The 11,019-nt window shown below is 37.8% G+C and overlaps 1 protein-coding gene across 6 annotated transcripts in view; it reads right to left on the bottom strand.

Moving 5' to 3' along the window:
* Positions 1–1,551: 1,551 nt before the first annotated feature.
* USP15 (ubiquitin specific peptidase 15) overlaps positions 1,552–11,019 on the bottom strand; it is an 88,716-nt gene continuing 79,248 nt past the window's right edge. For all 6 annotated transcript variants that reach the window (XM_037515096.2, XM_037515097.2, XM_054696741.1 and 3 more), the window contains 8 exons: positions 10,189–10,304; positions 9,734–10,006; positions 9,045–9,115; positions 8,589–8,704; positions 7,832–7,981; positions 6,250–6,353; positions 4,757–4,845; positions 1,552–1,995 (listed from right to left, as the gene is read on the bottom strand). In XM_037515096.2, coding sequence (XP_037370993.1) covers positions 1,813–1,995; positions 4,757–4,845; positions 6,250–6,353; positions 7,832–7,981; positions 8,589–8,704; positions 9,045–9,115; positions 9,734–10,006; positions 10,189–10,304 — 1,102 coding nt within the window. In that variant the 3' untranslated portion in view covers positions 1,552–1,812. The remainder of the gene's footprint in view (positions 1,996–4,756; positions 4,846–6,249; positions 6,354–7,831; positions 7,982–8,588; positions 8,705–9,044; positions 9,116–9,733; positions 10,007–10,188; positions 10,305–11,019) is intronic.

Below are 11,019 nucleotides of genomic sequence, written 5' to 3'. Positions count from 1 at the left end.
GGCCTTGAATAGCTTTATTGAAATCTGTATAAATAAACATGCACATTTCAAATGTAAACTCAAGTGAAATCAAGTGCAGACAAAATTTTAACCTCTGTCATGCAGGAGGTTAGTTTACATTAAAAAAAAGAAAGGGAGAGAGAGAGAGAGAGACAGAGAGAGAGAGAGAGAGAGAGAGAGAGACAGAGAGAGACAGAGAGAGAAAGAGAGAAAAGAAAAAAGAAAAAACCCAAGCAGCTTTTAAAATACCAGGATGAAAAACCAGCTTTAATATCAAGGTATAAAGCAAAGCCATGATCAACATACCTCATTTATCCTGGTCAAATGCATTTTTTTTCTTTTTACTTTTAAATGCTAACATAAATAAATAATTTACCAAAATGTGCACTCACAGAGTGAACTTTTATTTACAATACACAATTTATAATCTATTGTATTTTGATTAGTTCAAGTGAAGAACATTATACTTTTTGCTTTAATAACAGCGGGACACAAAGCAATTTCTCAGGTAGTCGATATGTGAATGTGCCCAGCATTTAGATTTTCTATTAAAGGCAGTATTGTATGCCAATTGACAATACATTCTTTCAACTAGATCAAAGGGAAAAAGCAGCAAATGAAAAATGTTTCAAATGTTTCACACATATTTTTGGCATCCTGGATCCTTGAATGTGGAGAACTAAAATCAAATTCAAGGTTTTTATGCTTTATATACTGTACAGGTTCAGACTCTGGGGACATGCAGTGCCACTTTTCTTACAACAAGTTACCTTCTGAGAAAAGCTGTAAGGCTAGGGTGAATTCCATCAGGAACACACAAAGAAAGTTAACAGACCTACCTTTAAAGCCAATTGTCCATTAATGATTTAAAGGCCAGTATATGGAAAAAAATATCATCTAAGCTTGATGTAATTATTACTATGGATACAGAATACTATTAAATCTGTCCTTATATTACAATAATTGGGAGAGCTAAAAGTTGTCAAATTACCCAAAAATGGGGTAGAGAAAAACAGACAGCAAAAATTTAAATTTTGGACCAACACTAGATTAAAAGATACGCATTTTAAAGCAAGTTAAAAAGAATTTGAGTGTCTAAGAAATAGATTCCAATTGCAGTAAAAACACTTGCATTTAACTGAAAAATGAATTTAGATGAAGTGTGAAATGTAGAACCTGTTTCCACAGTAGCAGTTAGAAGAACACAAGATTCTGGATTTCAGTACTGCAAAAGGAGAGACGTTTTCAAGACTGGTTCTTGTATCATGATTCAGTTTTCTAATAGGCCCACATGATTACCAGGGAGAGACTTGAAAATTTGGTATTCCAAGGCGACTCCTGCGGTGTTTGCCACGCGGAGCCCGTGGCCAGACATCCCAGGAGCGCACGTGGCAGCCTAGTGCACATGAACTAGATCATCCAGACTAAGGTCAGCCATATTTTCTTGCGGCATCAGAGCAAAATAAATGACCAACATCCACAAATTTAACATTTCATCAGTTAACTCACATCCAAAAAATTAAAGAAAACATAATTCATCAGAACAGCAGCAAACTTAAAAGGGATTTATTTGTGATTTCCTATATATATTTAGCTTGTAAATACAAGACTGTAAATGTATTAAGAGACAATTTCTGTTAAAGTTTTCATTGTGTTTCACTTCAAGTACTGCACAAGTTAAAATCTGATAAAGGATGTACATTCGGTTATCTGAAACTCCCCATCTCAGACTTTTGTTTAATGTGGTGGTTAACTTCATCTCCAGGGACACCACCAGCAGGAAAGTCTCTGTTATGGCTTCTAGGACTTTCACTAGTTAGTGTGCATACAGTTTTCGTTTTCTAGATCATTGTCATTATCATTGCTATCTTCATCACTTTCTAGTGGGATGCCCGTGGCAGCTGAAGCACCTTTAGTTTCTCGGTCAAGAGGAAAAAAGCCAGTTCCACTGAAAGTGTCCTGTCTCTGGTAGAACAGTACATATGCCGCCTTGGACTGTGAAGACAAACACAGGGCGTTAAAACGGTCGCGAGTCTCCAAGATTACATCGAACAGACGACGACGTTTCATCTGGTGACCAATTATGGTGACAGGGCATAAATCAGAATAGAAAAACCACGTAAGGTCAGATGAAGTTACTAAAATTGACTAAATAATTTATCGAGGAACACTGGTCACTGGAATTATCATTTTTACTCTCTTTATTTGGACAGAAAAATAAATGCAACTAGACCATGGATTAACCTGTTCACTCTGACGTGAAACACAAGCCTATGCCTTCTCCCATCTCTAAGCAGAGGCAGGTTCTCCAGCTGGTACTCACTGCTTCCCTTTACGTTTGCTCCCGAGCTGAACTTTCTGAAGGACGGTGTTTCAACAATCACCACTGCGCAGCTGAACGAGGCCCTACCTACTGGACTTTGGCATAAAAAATACTTCTTCCCATCATAAATCTCTCTCCATTCTACCTCCTCTTCTACCTGTCATCTACCTTTCCTCCTCTTAACCAGGCCGGCAGACAGAGCAGCCTACAGGCCTCGCTCTCACGCACACCTCTCTGTGAGCTGCGCTCTAACTGCTGCTCCACCCATATTCATAAAATGGCCTTTACTGGTGAGTAACTACAAACATACGCAAATCCAGTGGACATGCTATTTCATGGATGCCTTTCTCAGTTCAGTTAGACAATCTCTTGGCTTTGTTCTCTTTCCTGTATCAAAAAACTCTGGCTCTGTGACTTCACTTTACTTAGATCTGTTTCTAGTATTTCTCTGACTTCTGTGGGCTCATTCAACCTGGCATTTAAGAAAAACCATGCCCTGCCCCCAGCCTACCCGCCTTCCTCAGTCTGTGTCCTCTCTGCAGCGCACTCAAGCCTGTGGCTCCCACGGCTACCTAAGGCTGCAACTCAAATTCGCATCTTAAGCCAGTTCTCACACACGCATCTCCGAAGTCAGCAGCAAATTCCCCCCTGGATGTACCGTCTCGGTGAATGATGAAGTAAGAGCCATGTTCATTGTCTCCCTCTCTGTATATCTTCATCTATGGCTAATCTTCATCAAGTTTTACTAATTCTACCCAGTAAATAGCTCATAAACTCATTCCCCCTTATCTGTATGTTTATCACAACTACTTTAAATCTGGAAACTCTTCTTGTTGAAGCTGCTCAACAGCCTCCTTTCTTCTGGAGACTGCAAATGGCATTTCTGTTCTTTTCCTCACTGCCTTCCAGTTTGTCTTCAACAGTATTCTCAGAGAGATGTTAGTACACAAATGTAATAGTGTTCTCCTATGTGCTTAAATTGTGCTTCTATGTGTTGAATTGCTTAACAGTTATCAAATATCTCATAGGCTTTAAAAAATGGGGTCCTCCCTGGTGGCACAGGGGGTAAGTCTCAGCACTGTGAAGCTGTCCGCAGCCTCTGCAGCACGAGGTTCATCCCCGGTCAGGGAGCTACCCACAAGGCCTAGCAGACCTCCCCTGTCTCCCCCTGCTCCCCTCAGCACTGTGTCTCAGTGGATCCGCCTGTTCTGGTCCCCACCCTGTCTCCGTGGAATCCTTTCACCCCCCGTACCTCTGGCCTGTACCCCAATTCTTGTATGCATAAATAAATAAATCTTTTAAAAAAAGAAGTCTAAATATAAGGTGGAAATATAGTTAATTTAAAACATGTACACATTTATAAATATATCACAGAGCTCAAGTTTCTCTTTGTTTTGTGTTATAGGGAGATAAGCAATTAGTACACAATTGATATATACACATACATGTGTTTTATACTGAGCACATATTCATACATACACAGATAAAAATATAACATCTCTAGAGAAACAACTGAAAATCACCTCATATTTGTTCATGCAATGATAAAATTATGCCAATAATTAGATCAAAATTTATTAATTTATTAAACAGAACAGTATTCGTTGAAGACTTTGAAAGCATTACAAAATAAAAAGCGAGCTTGTCCTCAAGGAATGTGTAACTTAAACTGGGAAAGAGAGCAAAGCAGTCTGTGCTCCCCACATCAACAGAAAATCTATGTACTGGAAATATCACATGATCAATAAGCAAAATTTATAGAAAGCTTAAATTTATAGAAAAACAAACCCTTATCAAATAAGGGCTTATTTTCTTTTCAGAACACACTAGTCATTCCTCCCATCAATTGATATCTGATAACAAATATCTGCTCTAACGTAAAACAAAAACAAGGCCAGTATCTTGGATTCAGATGTGGGGAAAAACTGATCCAAGTGTGAACAGATGTAACTTCCTCCCTCTTACTCGTCAAAAAAATATCAGACTAATAAATAGATAAGATTAACTAAAAAATCTATAATTAGCTTTATCTCTATCATTTTGAATTTAAATAATTACTTGTCTTAATTGATAAGAATTTACTATAATAGGGTCTTAGAGGATTTAATTTTCTTTTTCTATTTTAGCATTCTGACTTGACGTAGTCAGCATCTAGAAATGTCTGAACCAATTTTCTAGAAGAAAAAAAAATTAATTTTCATTAGAAACTCCATGTTGAAAACTACCAGAAAATTTTCACATTGCAAATTATGCTTCTGTTAGTGGGGAAATTTGGTAGACAAACTTCCAGTTAGGGGACAATTCTACATGTCTTTAAACCAAAGCAAGTTTCTCTTAGCTATTAGCATCGCTATGATATAAACTATAGTATTTCACAGGTAGCTTTAAAACTAAATGATTCCTTGATTTTCAGGAAATAAAAGAAATACTTACCACAATCTGATCTTCAGACGCAGTTGAGACACTGCTGTCATCAAAGTAGTACCATTTCCCATCATCTTTATTTTTTGCAAAAGCAGTATCTAATGGAAAAAACATTCACTGTTATGACTGAAATAATCTATGGTTTTCTGGGCAGAGTCCTAAAAACTTTATAATCATCTAAATAAGGAATATCTATTAAAATGACACAATCACCTACATATTCACCTGATTACACTGATGAAAGGTTTTTAAATAATTTCCTAGAATCTAGATGCCTAAAATACTTTTCCTGTAAGTTGAAATTTGTGACTTTTTTCATGAGAGATAAACAGTTATTTCTTAATTCACAGCATAAAAATACTGATAATGGTAATTAACATTCATGTTGGCTTTTCTTTGTGAACAGGCACAGAACAATACAGGCACAGATAAATACTTCACACTTATCAAGAGGGCATTAGCATTACTCTGATGCTGGAGGCTGGGGAAACTGAGGCGTGACAGGTTACACATCTAACAGCACAGCTGTTTGGCAGCATGGAGATCCTTTACAGTCTTTAATAAAAGTCAGAGCAAGAGAACGGCAGAAAGCAACTAATTAATCTGCAGAAATTTCAAAGATTGTCTTTACCTTTAAGTTAAAAAAATTGCCCCTTCCCCTGTGTATGAACAACGCAATAGTTGAGAAAGCTGCAAAATGTCCCCCAAACAATTATATTCTCTCAAAGTTTCTAAAAGTGGAACTATTTTTATAGACTATGCCTTCCAAGTAGTTCTCGCCTCACAAAACAAAATTACTGTCCTTATGGGTGAAGCCTACTGTTGGTTGTAATTTGTTGATCTGAACTCGAGACCACTGCACTCAAATTAAAATTTCCAACTAAATAAAAAGATCTAACAATAATAAGGTCTATAAGACAAATCTACATAGAATTTGCAAGTTAAGTGATATTCAAAGGAAGTTAGACTAACATTTATAATTTTAAGAAAAAGACAGGGGAAAAAAGAATGTCAGATATTAGTAAAATGAACACTAGAGAACGTATGTTATAAATATAAATGAAACCACTAATACAAGACAACTAATAAAACTGTTAGGCGAAACAGATAAATCAGCACTTTAGTATGAGTCCTGATAAAGTCTCAGAAACAGAATGAACATTAAGAATAACCAGAGATATAAATGATTTGAATACAGTTCATAAACTATTAGAAATAAAAGAACATGATTTGAAAGCAAATACACGTATCTTTCAAACACACAGACATTTAAAAATAGATCATGTATTAAGCCACACAGAAGACTTAATAAAACTCCTAAGAATACAGACAATGCCCCCAGTTGTTATACAATAAATTTAAGAACAAAAGGAGATCTATAAAAAACCACGTATTCAGAAAAACATTTGGCTAAGTCACCATGGGCCAGAAAACCATGAAGGAAATGATAAATATGCTGTACATCAAACACGATTTTAGTAAAAACATGAACGGTCACTTACAGTGTCCGCCTCCCATGCCTCCATAGTGGTTGGAAACAGCGATCAAATTATAGCGGCAGGGACCAGCATTTGGATTAATCAGGAATTCTGACATATCCAAGTCACTGTTTGAAAAAGATCAGGTTACATGCTTTCCATAAATGCAGGGATTATTTACGTCTGCATATAAATAAAATCTCACTCAACAAATTACTCTGCAAAATAAATCACATATGTACCTCTGAGATTTGAATATTTTGTCAAAATTCTTCCTAGGGATTGAGTTTAAAAAAAAAAATCATCATTGATCATTGTTATTCAGATTAATGTTTTCATGCATTCAACTCTCAGGATGCCAGAAAAATACTCCTCACTATTTACCATCTGTGTCCTTTAATTTTTACTTTTTACACTTTAAAAGTCATTTCCAGGAAAGATTTATTTAAGGAAGAATGAAAGGCTAGTGAAAAACAACTTTCTTAGGAATTTTGTAGTATTTTAAATATAGTTAAATCGTATTTTTTTTCACTTCCTTGTTTTGATGAACTACATACCCCCAGCGAACACCGTTCTTTGACTGCAGACAACTATTCATAATCTGGCACGCAGGAACCTGGAACGCGACCATATTCCAGCTTATCACTATCACTGCTTACGCTGTTTGTGCTCACATCACTAAAAAGCAATGATTTTACTGTTTTCAAATTTCAAATACATCTTCAATAGGTCCTAGCTTATTACTTCTTGTTTTTCTTGTATTACATTTCCAAAATGCTGTATTCTTGAAAATCGTGCTGCTTCAATTTTTTTAAAGAGAAATTTTTTTTACCGTCATGAATTGCTGAACATTTAACTTTAAATTCATAAACACCAGTCGGAACGAGCAATCCAAGGAATGTTTTCAGTATCACATCCTCGATTTCCTTCCAAGCATCTAAGTACCTGCGAACCTGCTTCCAGCATCTAACTGCATCCAGTGAGTCTGGCGCACAAATACATGTGGCATGAAGGCCCAGCGCCGAAGCTCCCTGAGCGAGTGGCGAGGACGGCGGCCTCGCGGTGTCGCGTGGTGAAGCCCGTCCCGGGCGATGTGAAGGAGAACACTGGTCCCCTTTTTGTCCTTGTGAATTTTCAGCTATGTTGAGTGAATGCTTAAAAAAGTGGGGGACTCGGACGGTTCTGTCTCCAGGCTTCTTTACAAACATGCTGGCACACCCTTGCCAAGGCAGCGAGAACACCGAAGGCGACACAACCGGCACTGCGCCCTGCACCGCCGCGTCAGCCTGCTAAGCAATTACATGCTTTTTTTCATTTTATTTTTTTAAAGGCACCTTTAGGAAAACCTGATGACGAAGTAATTCCTAAGAAAATGATGAAGTAATTCCTAAGAAAAACAAAAATCACTACGATCCTATAAAGGATTTACAACAAAACCTATTTTTCTTTGAAAAATCTCTAAGAAGGAATAAAACTGGTCACCAACCCGCACAAGCAGTTAGAACTACTCAAAAATACACTCACAGTCTGACCGTAGGCCCACTGCTGCCTGATGTTTTAAAAAAAGTTAGAGTCGTCCCATGTTTCTGAAACCACCCAAACTTACTTGACAGGGAAGTCAACTAAGGTGTCCAGCTTGTCTCTCATGTAGCGGCTGTAGGAAAACCGCTTGAGGTGCACCACAAGGACCGGGGGCAGAGACCACAAGTCCAGCTTCTTAGTGGCTTGCTGGTGCTCCTTACAGTTCGGACAATACCTGGATAGAAAGAGACACATTTAAAGCTCGACAGAGGGAACGACAACAACAGACAGAAAAATGTTTGCAAAGTCCCATACACAGATATTCATTAAGCAACTGATGACACTGTATGCCTAGCTGTGCCATACTGACAGGAACTCTTGTTATTTAATATATTTTAGATTTAACCATTTTAAATTAATATGAAAATAAGTATGGGCATTATTATTTATATTTTAGCATGCCAAAAAAGACATGAATGAGTTATAAAACTGTGCTGAGATATGGGTTCTAGAAAATTTCAAAACTTCTGGGCTCTGTTGGAATTAATAACACCACAAAATATATTACAATTTATCCAAACAAGCTTTTCATAAAATGGATATACACAGCTGAAAATTCTTGGGGAAAGGCAACTAAAATCAAAAATACCCGTAGCAAAATGGATCTTACAAAAAGTACAGTAATGAGATTAAAGTGTAACATTCAAATAATACTTTTAAGGACATTCTCATTCCATTTAACAGACGATTATATAAATAAGTGCATATTTAACATGTCACACATACCTCAGTATAAATCCCTAAAAAACAATTAGAAACAAGTATTTAATTTTGTCTCTTACCAAGGATCCTCAGCACCTAGCTTTTCTTTTGTTGTAAAAAGCTCAATGCAATCTTTTAATTTCACAAAGGGCTTCTTAGGAGGTTTATATTCCACACTTTCATGTTTTTCAAAATCCTAAAGAGAAGTATTTCTTGAGTTAAGAGAACAAATGAAACAAAACTCATTTTAGTGACACCATCTTACTGTGCATAGGCATGAAAAACTCCTAAACTTTCTCAAAAGAATCACACATCTCACTTCAGCTGAGAGTTACACTGCACTTCTACATAACCTGGATTTATACACTTATACCAATGACTAAAAAGTGTAAACGGGAAGCATGTTCAAAACCAACGAGTACTTTCACTCCCAGTGTATGAGCAATATTCTACTGGCAAAATGAACAAATTATTTTGCAGAAGAGCAATGGTTCAGCAAACACAGGGAAGAAGACAAGGAGAAAGTGATGACTTACCTCAGCAGCATTTTCATCAAAATATCTTTTTTTCAAATCAGGATCCCAATCCAAAGCAAGAAAAGATCTTTCTAAGGTGGAAAACATATTTTTTTCTTTAAAATTTAATATGCCTTATGTTAAAATTAACAGATCCAATGCTAAGGTATATACCAAAATACATTTTCTACTTGCATTACAAGGCAAAGTGCTGTTTCCAAGACAGATATTTTACTAATTAAAAAATATACAGGGCCTCCCTGGTGGCGCAGGGGTTAAGTCTCAGCACTGAAGCTGTCTGTAGTCTCTGCAGCACGAGTTCGATCCCCAGCCAGGGAGCTACCCACAGGGCACAGCAGACCTCTCCTGTCTCCCCGCTGCTCCCCTCAGCAGTGGGTTTCAGTGGATCTGCCTGTTCTGCTCCCCACTCTGTCTCTGGGGAGTCCTCTCACCCCCTGCACCTCTGGCCCACACCCCAGTTCTTGTATGCATAAATAAATAAATCTTAAAAAAAAAAAAAAAAAAGAAACAAAACTTAAGTACTAGTTCAACCTCATTAAATCAACATCGTGTTTTAGTATACATAGAAATTAAGGCTTTTATTTAACATTTTAGACATATAAGTCAGTGTTATTTCTCATGACGCTGTTCAATTCCCCTACACGACAAGCGGCCGTCACATTCACGTGGGTCACTGTGCAAACACTCACCATCTAGCCTGAGCTGCCTGTCATCGAATCTTATGTGCCTGACGTCGTCTTTGATGTAGTTGATGTCAGTGTTGCCCAAGTTGTTGAACTGGAATGTAAACAATCGCTTCTTGTGCCCCGTGAGCTGGCCCTTGCACGAGTCCTCGGTGCACAGCCCGTTCTCCGAGTCGTTGTCGCCCCCGACCGAGTCCTCGGACTGGCTGTTCTCGTTCTCGGAGGGCAGCTCCTGGTCCTGGCTGGACTCGTCGTCCGGCTCGTCCGTCTCCATCTCACCTGGCGGCAGACAGCACGAGCCTGTGAGTAAACCCGGCGCGCTATGCAAAAACTGTTAATACTAAAATTACTTGTGCCCCGGCTTCCAGGTAGACATGAGTTACTTAATCCCCATCTTCTTAATTTTTCTCCCGATGCACTAATCCAGGGGAAGCCTGCACGACTGAACAGGGAGGGCTTACTTGGCGAGCCTTCCTCGTGGACGCCGTTGGGGCCGTTCCCGTTGATGTTTTGGTCCTTACAGCAGTGCAGGGAGCCTTCCGATTCTTCCGTTTCAGTGGATATCTTGACATACCGGCTTAAATAAAACAGCAAATCAAACAAGTGCAGTTCCATAAAGGTAAAAACTTACGCTTTCCATTCTTTCAAACAAAACCTTTTTTTTTTTTACTTTTTAAAAAATTTTATTTTATATATTTTTTACATCCTTTCTCATTTTTGCACCACGTATGCATCTTCTTCTTGGTTATAGTCCCCAGACAATTCCCACCCCCCTTGTTTTGACCCTACTCCCTCCTCCCCCCTATAGTGTGTCTCTAGTTTATAGCCGCTTGTTGATTTTGATTTTCACTTCATTGTAATTAGTCTTTTTCCTGGTCCCTTATTTTGGTTTTCTAAATTCCTAAAATTATAAAAATTATTTTCCACAAACTTAGACCATATAAGAGAAACATGTTAAAACTGTAGAAATAAGGAATTAATTGCTCTTTGTAAAGACAAATGATTAGTGATTTGCACCTAGTGGAACTGTATACACAGTTTCAGTTTATCCTTGAATTTGCTCAATGACCACTATTATTGCATTAATAATAACATTTTGTACAAAACATTTTAACATGTTTCTTTTATATGGTCAAAGTTTGTGGAAAATAATTTTTACAATTTTATATATATTTTTTGTATTGAGGCAATGCTGGTTTGTAACATGGTGTATGACTGAGGGCTCCATGTTCACACCTCTTCAGATGCACGTACCCCAGGCCCCGGCCCCAGCACCCGAGATACCCTCCGCG

The sequence above is a fragment of the Talpa occidentalis genome, unplaced genomic scaffold (genome assembly GCF_014898055.3).
Source record: "Talpa occidentalis isolate TD23 unplaced genomic scaffold, MPIMG_talOcc4v2.1 talOcc4.16, whole genome shotgun sequence".
NCBI classification, from domain to species: Eukaryota; Metazoa; Chordata; class Mammalia; order Eulipotyphla; family Talpidae; genus Talpa; species Talpa occidentalis.
The sequence above is the reverse complement of the archived record's forward strand: the minus strand, read 5'-3'. Positions and strand labels throughout refer to the sequence as shown.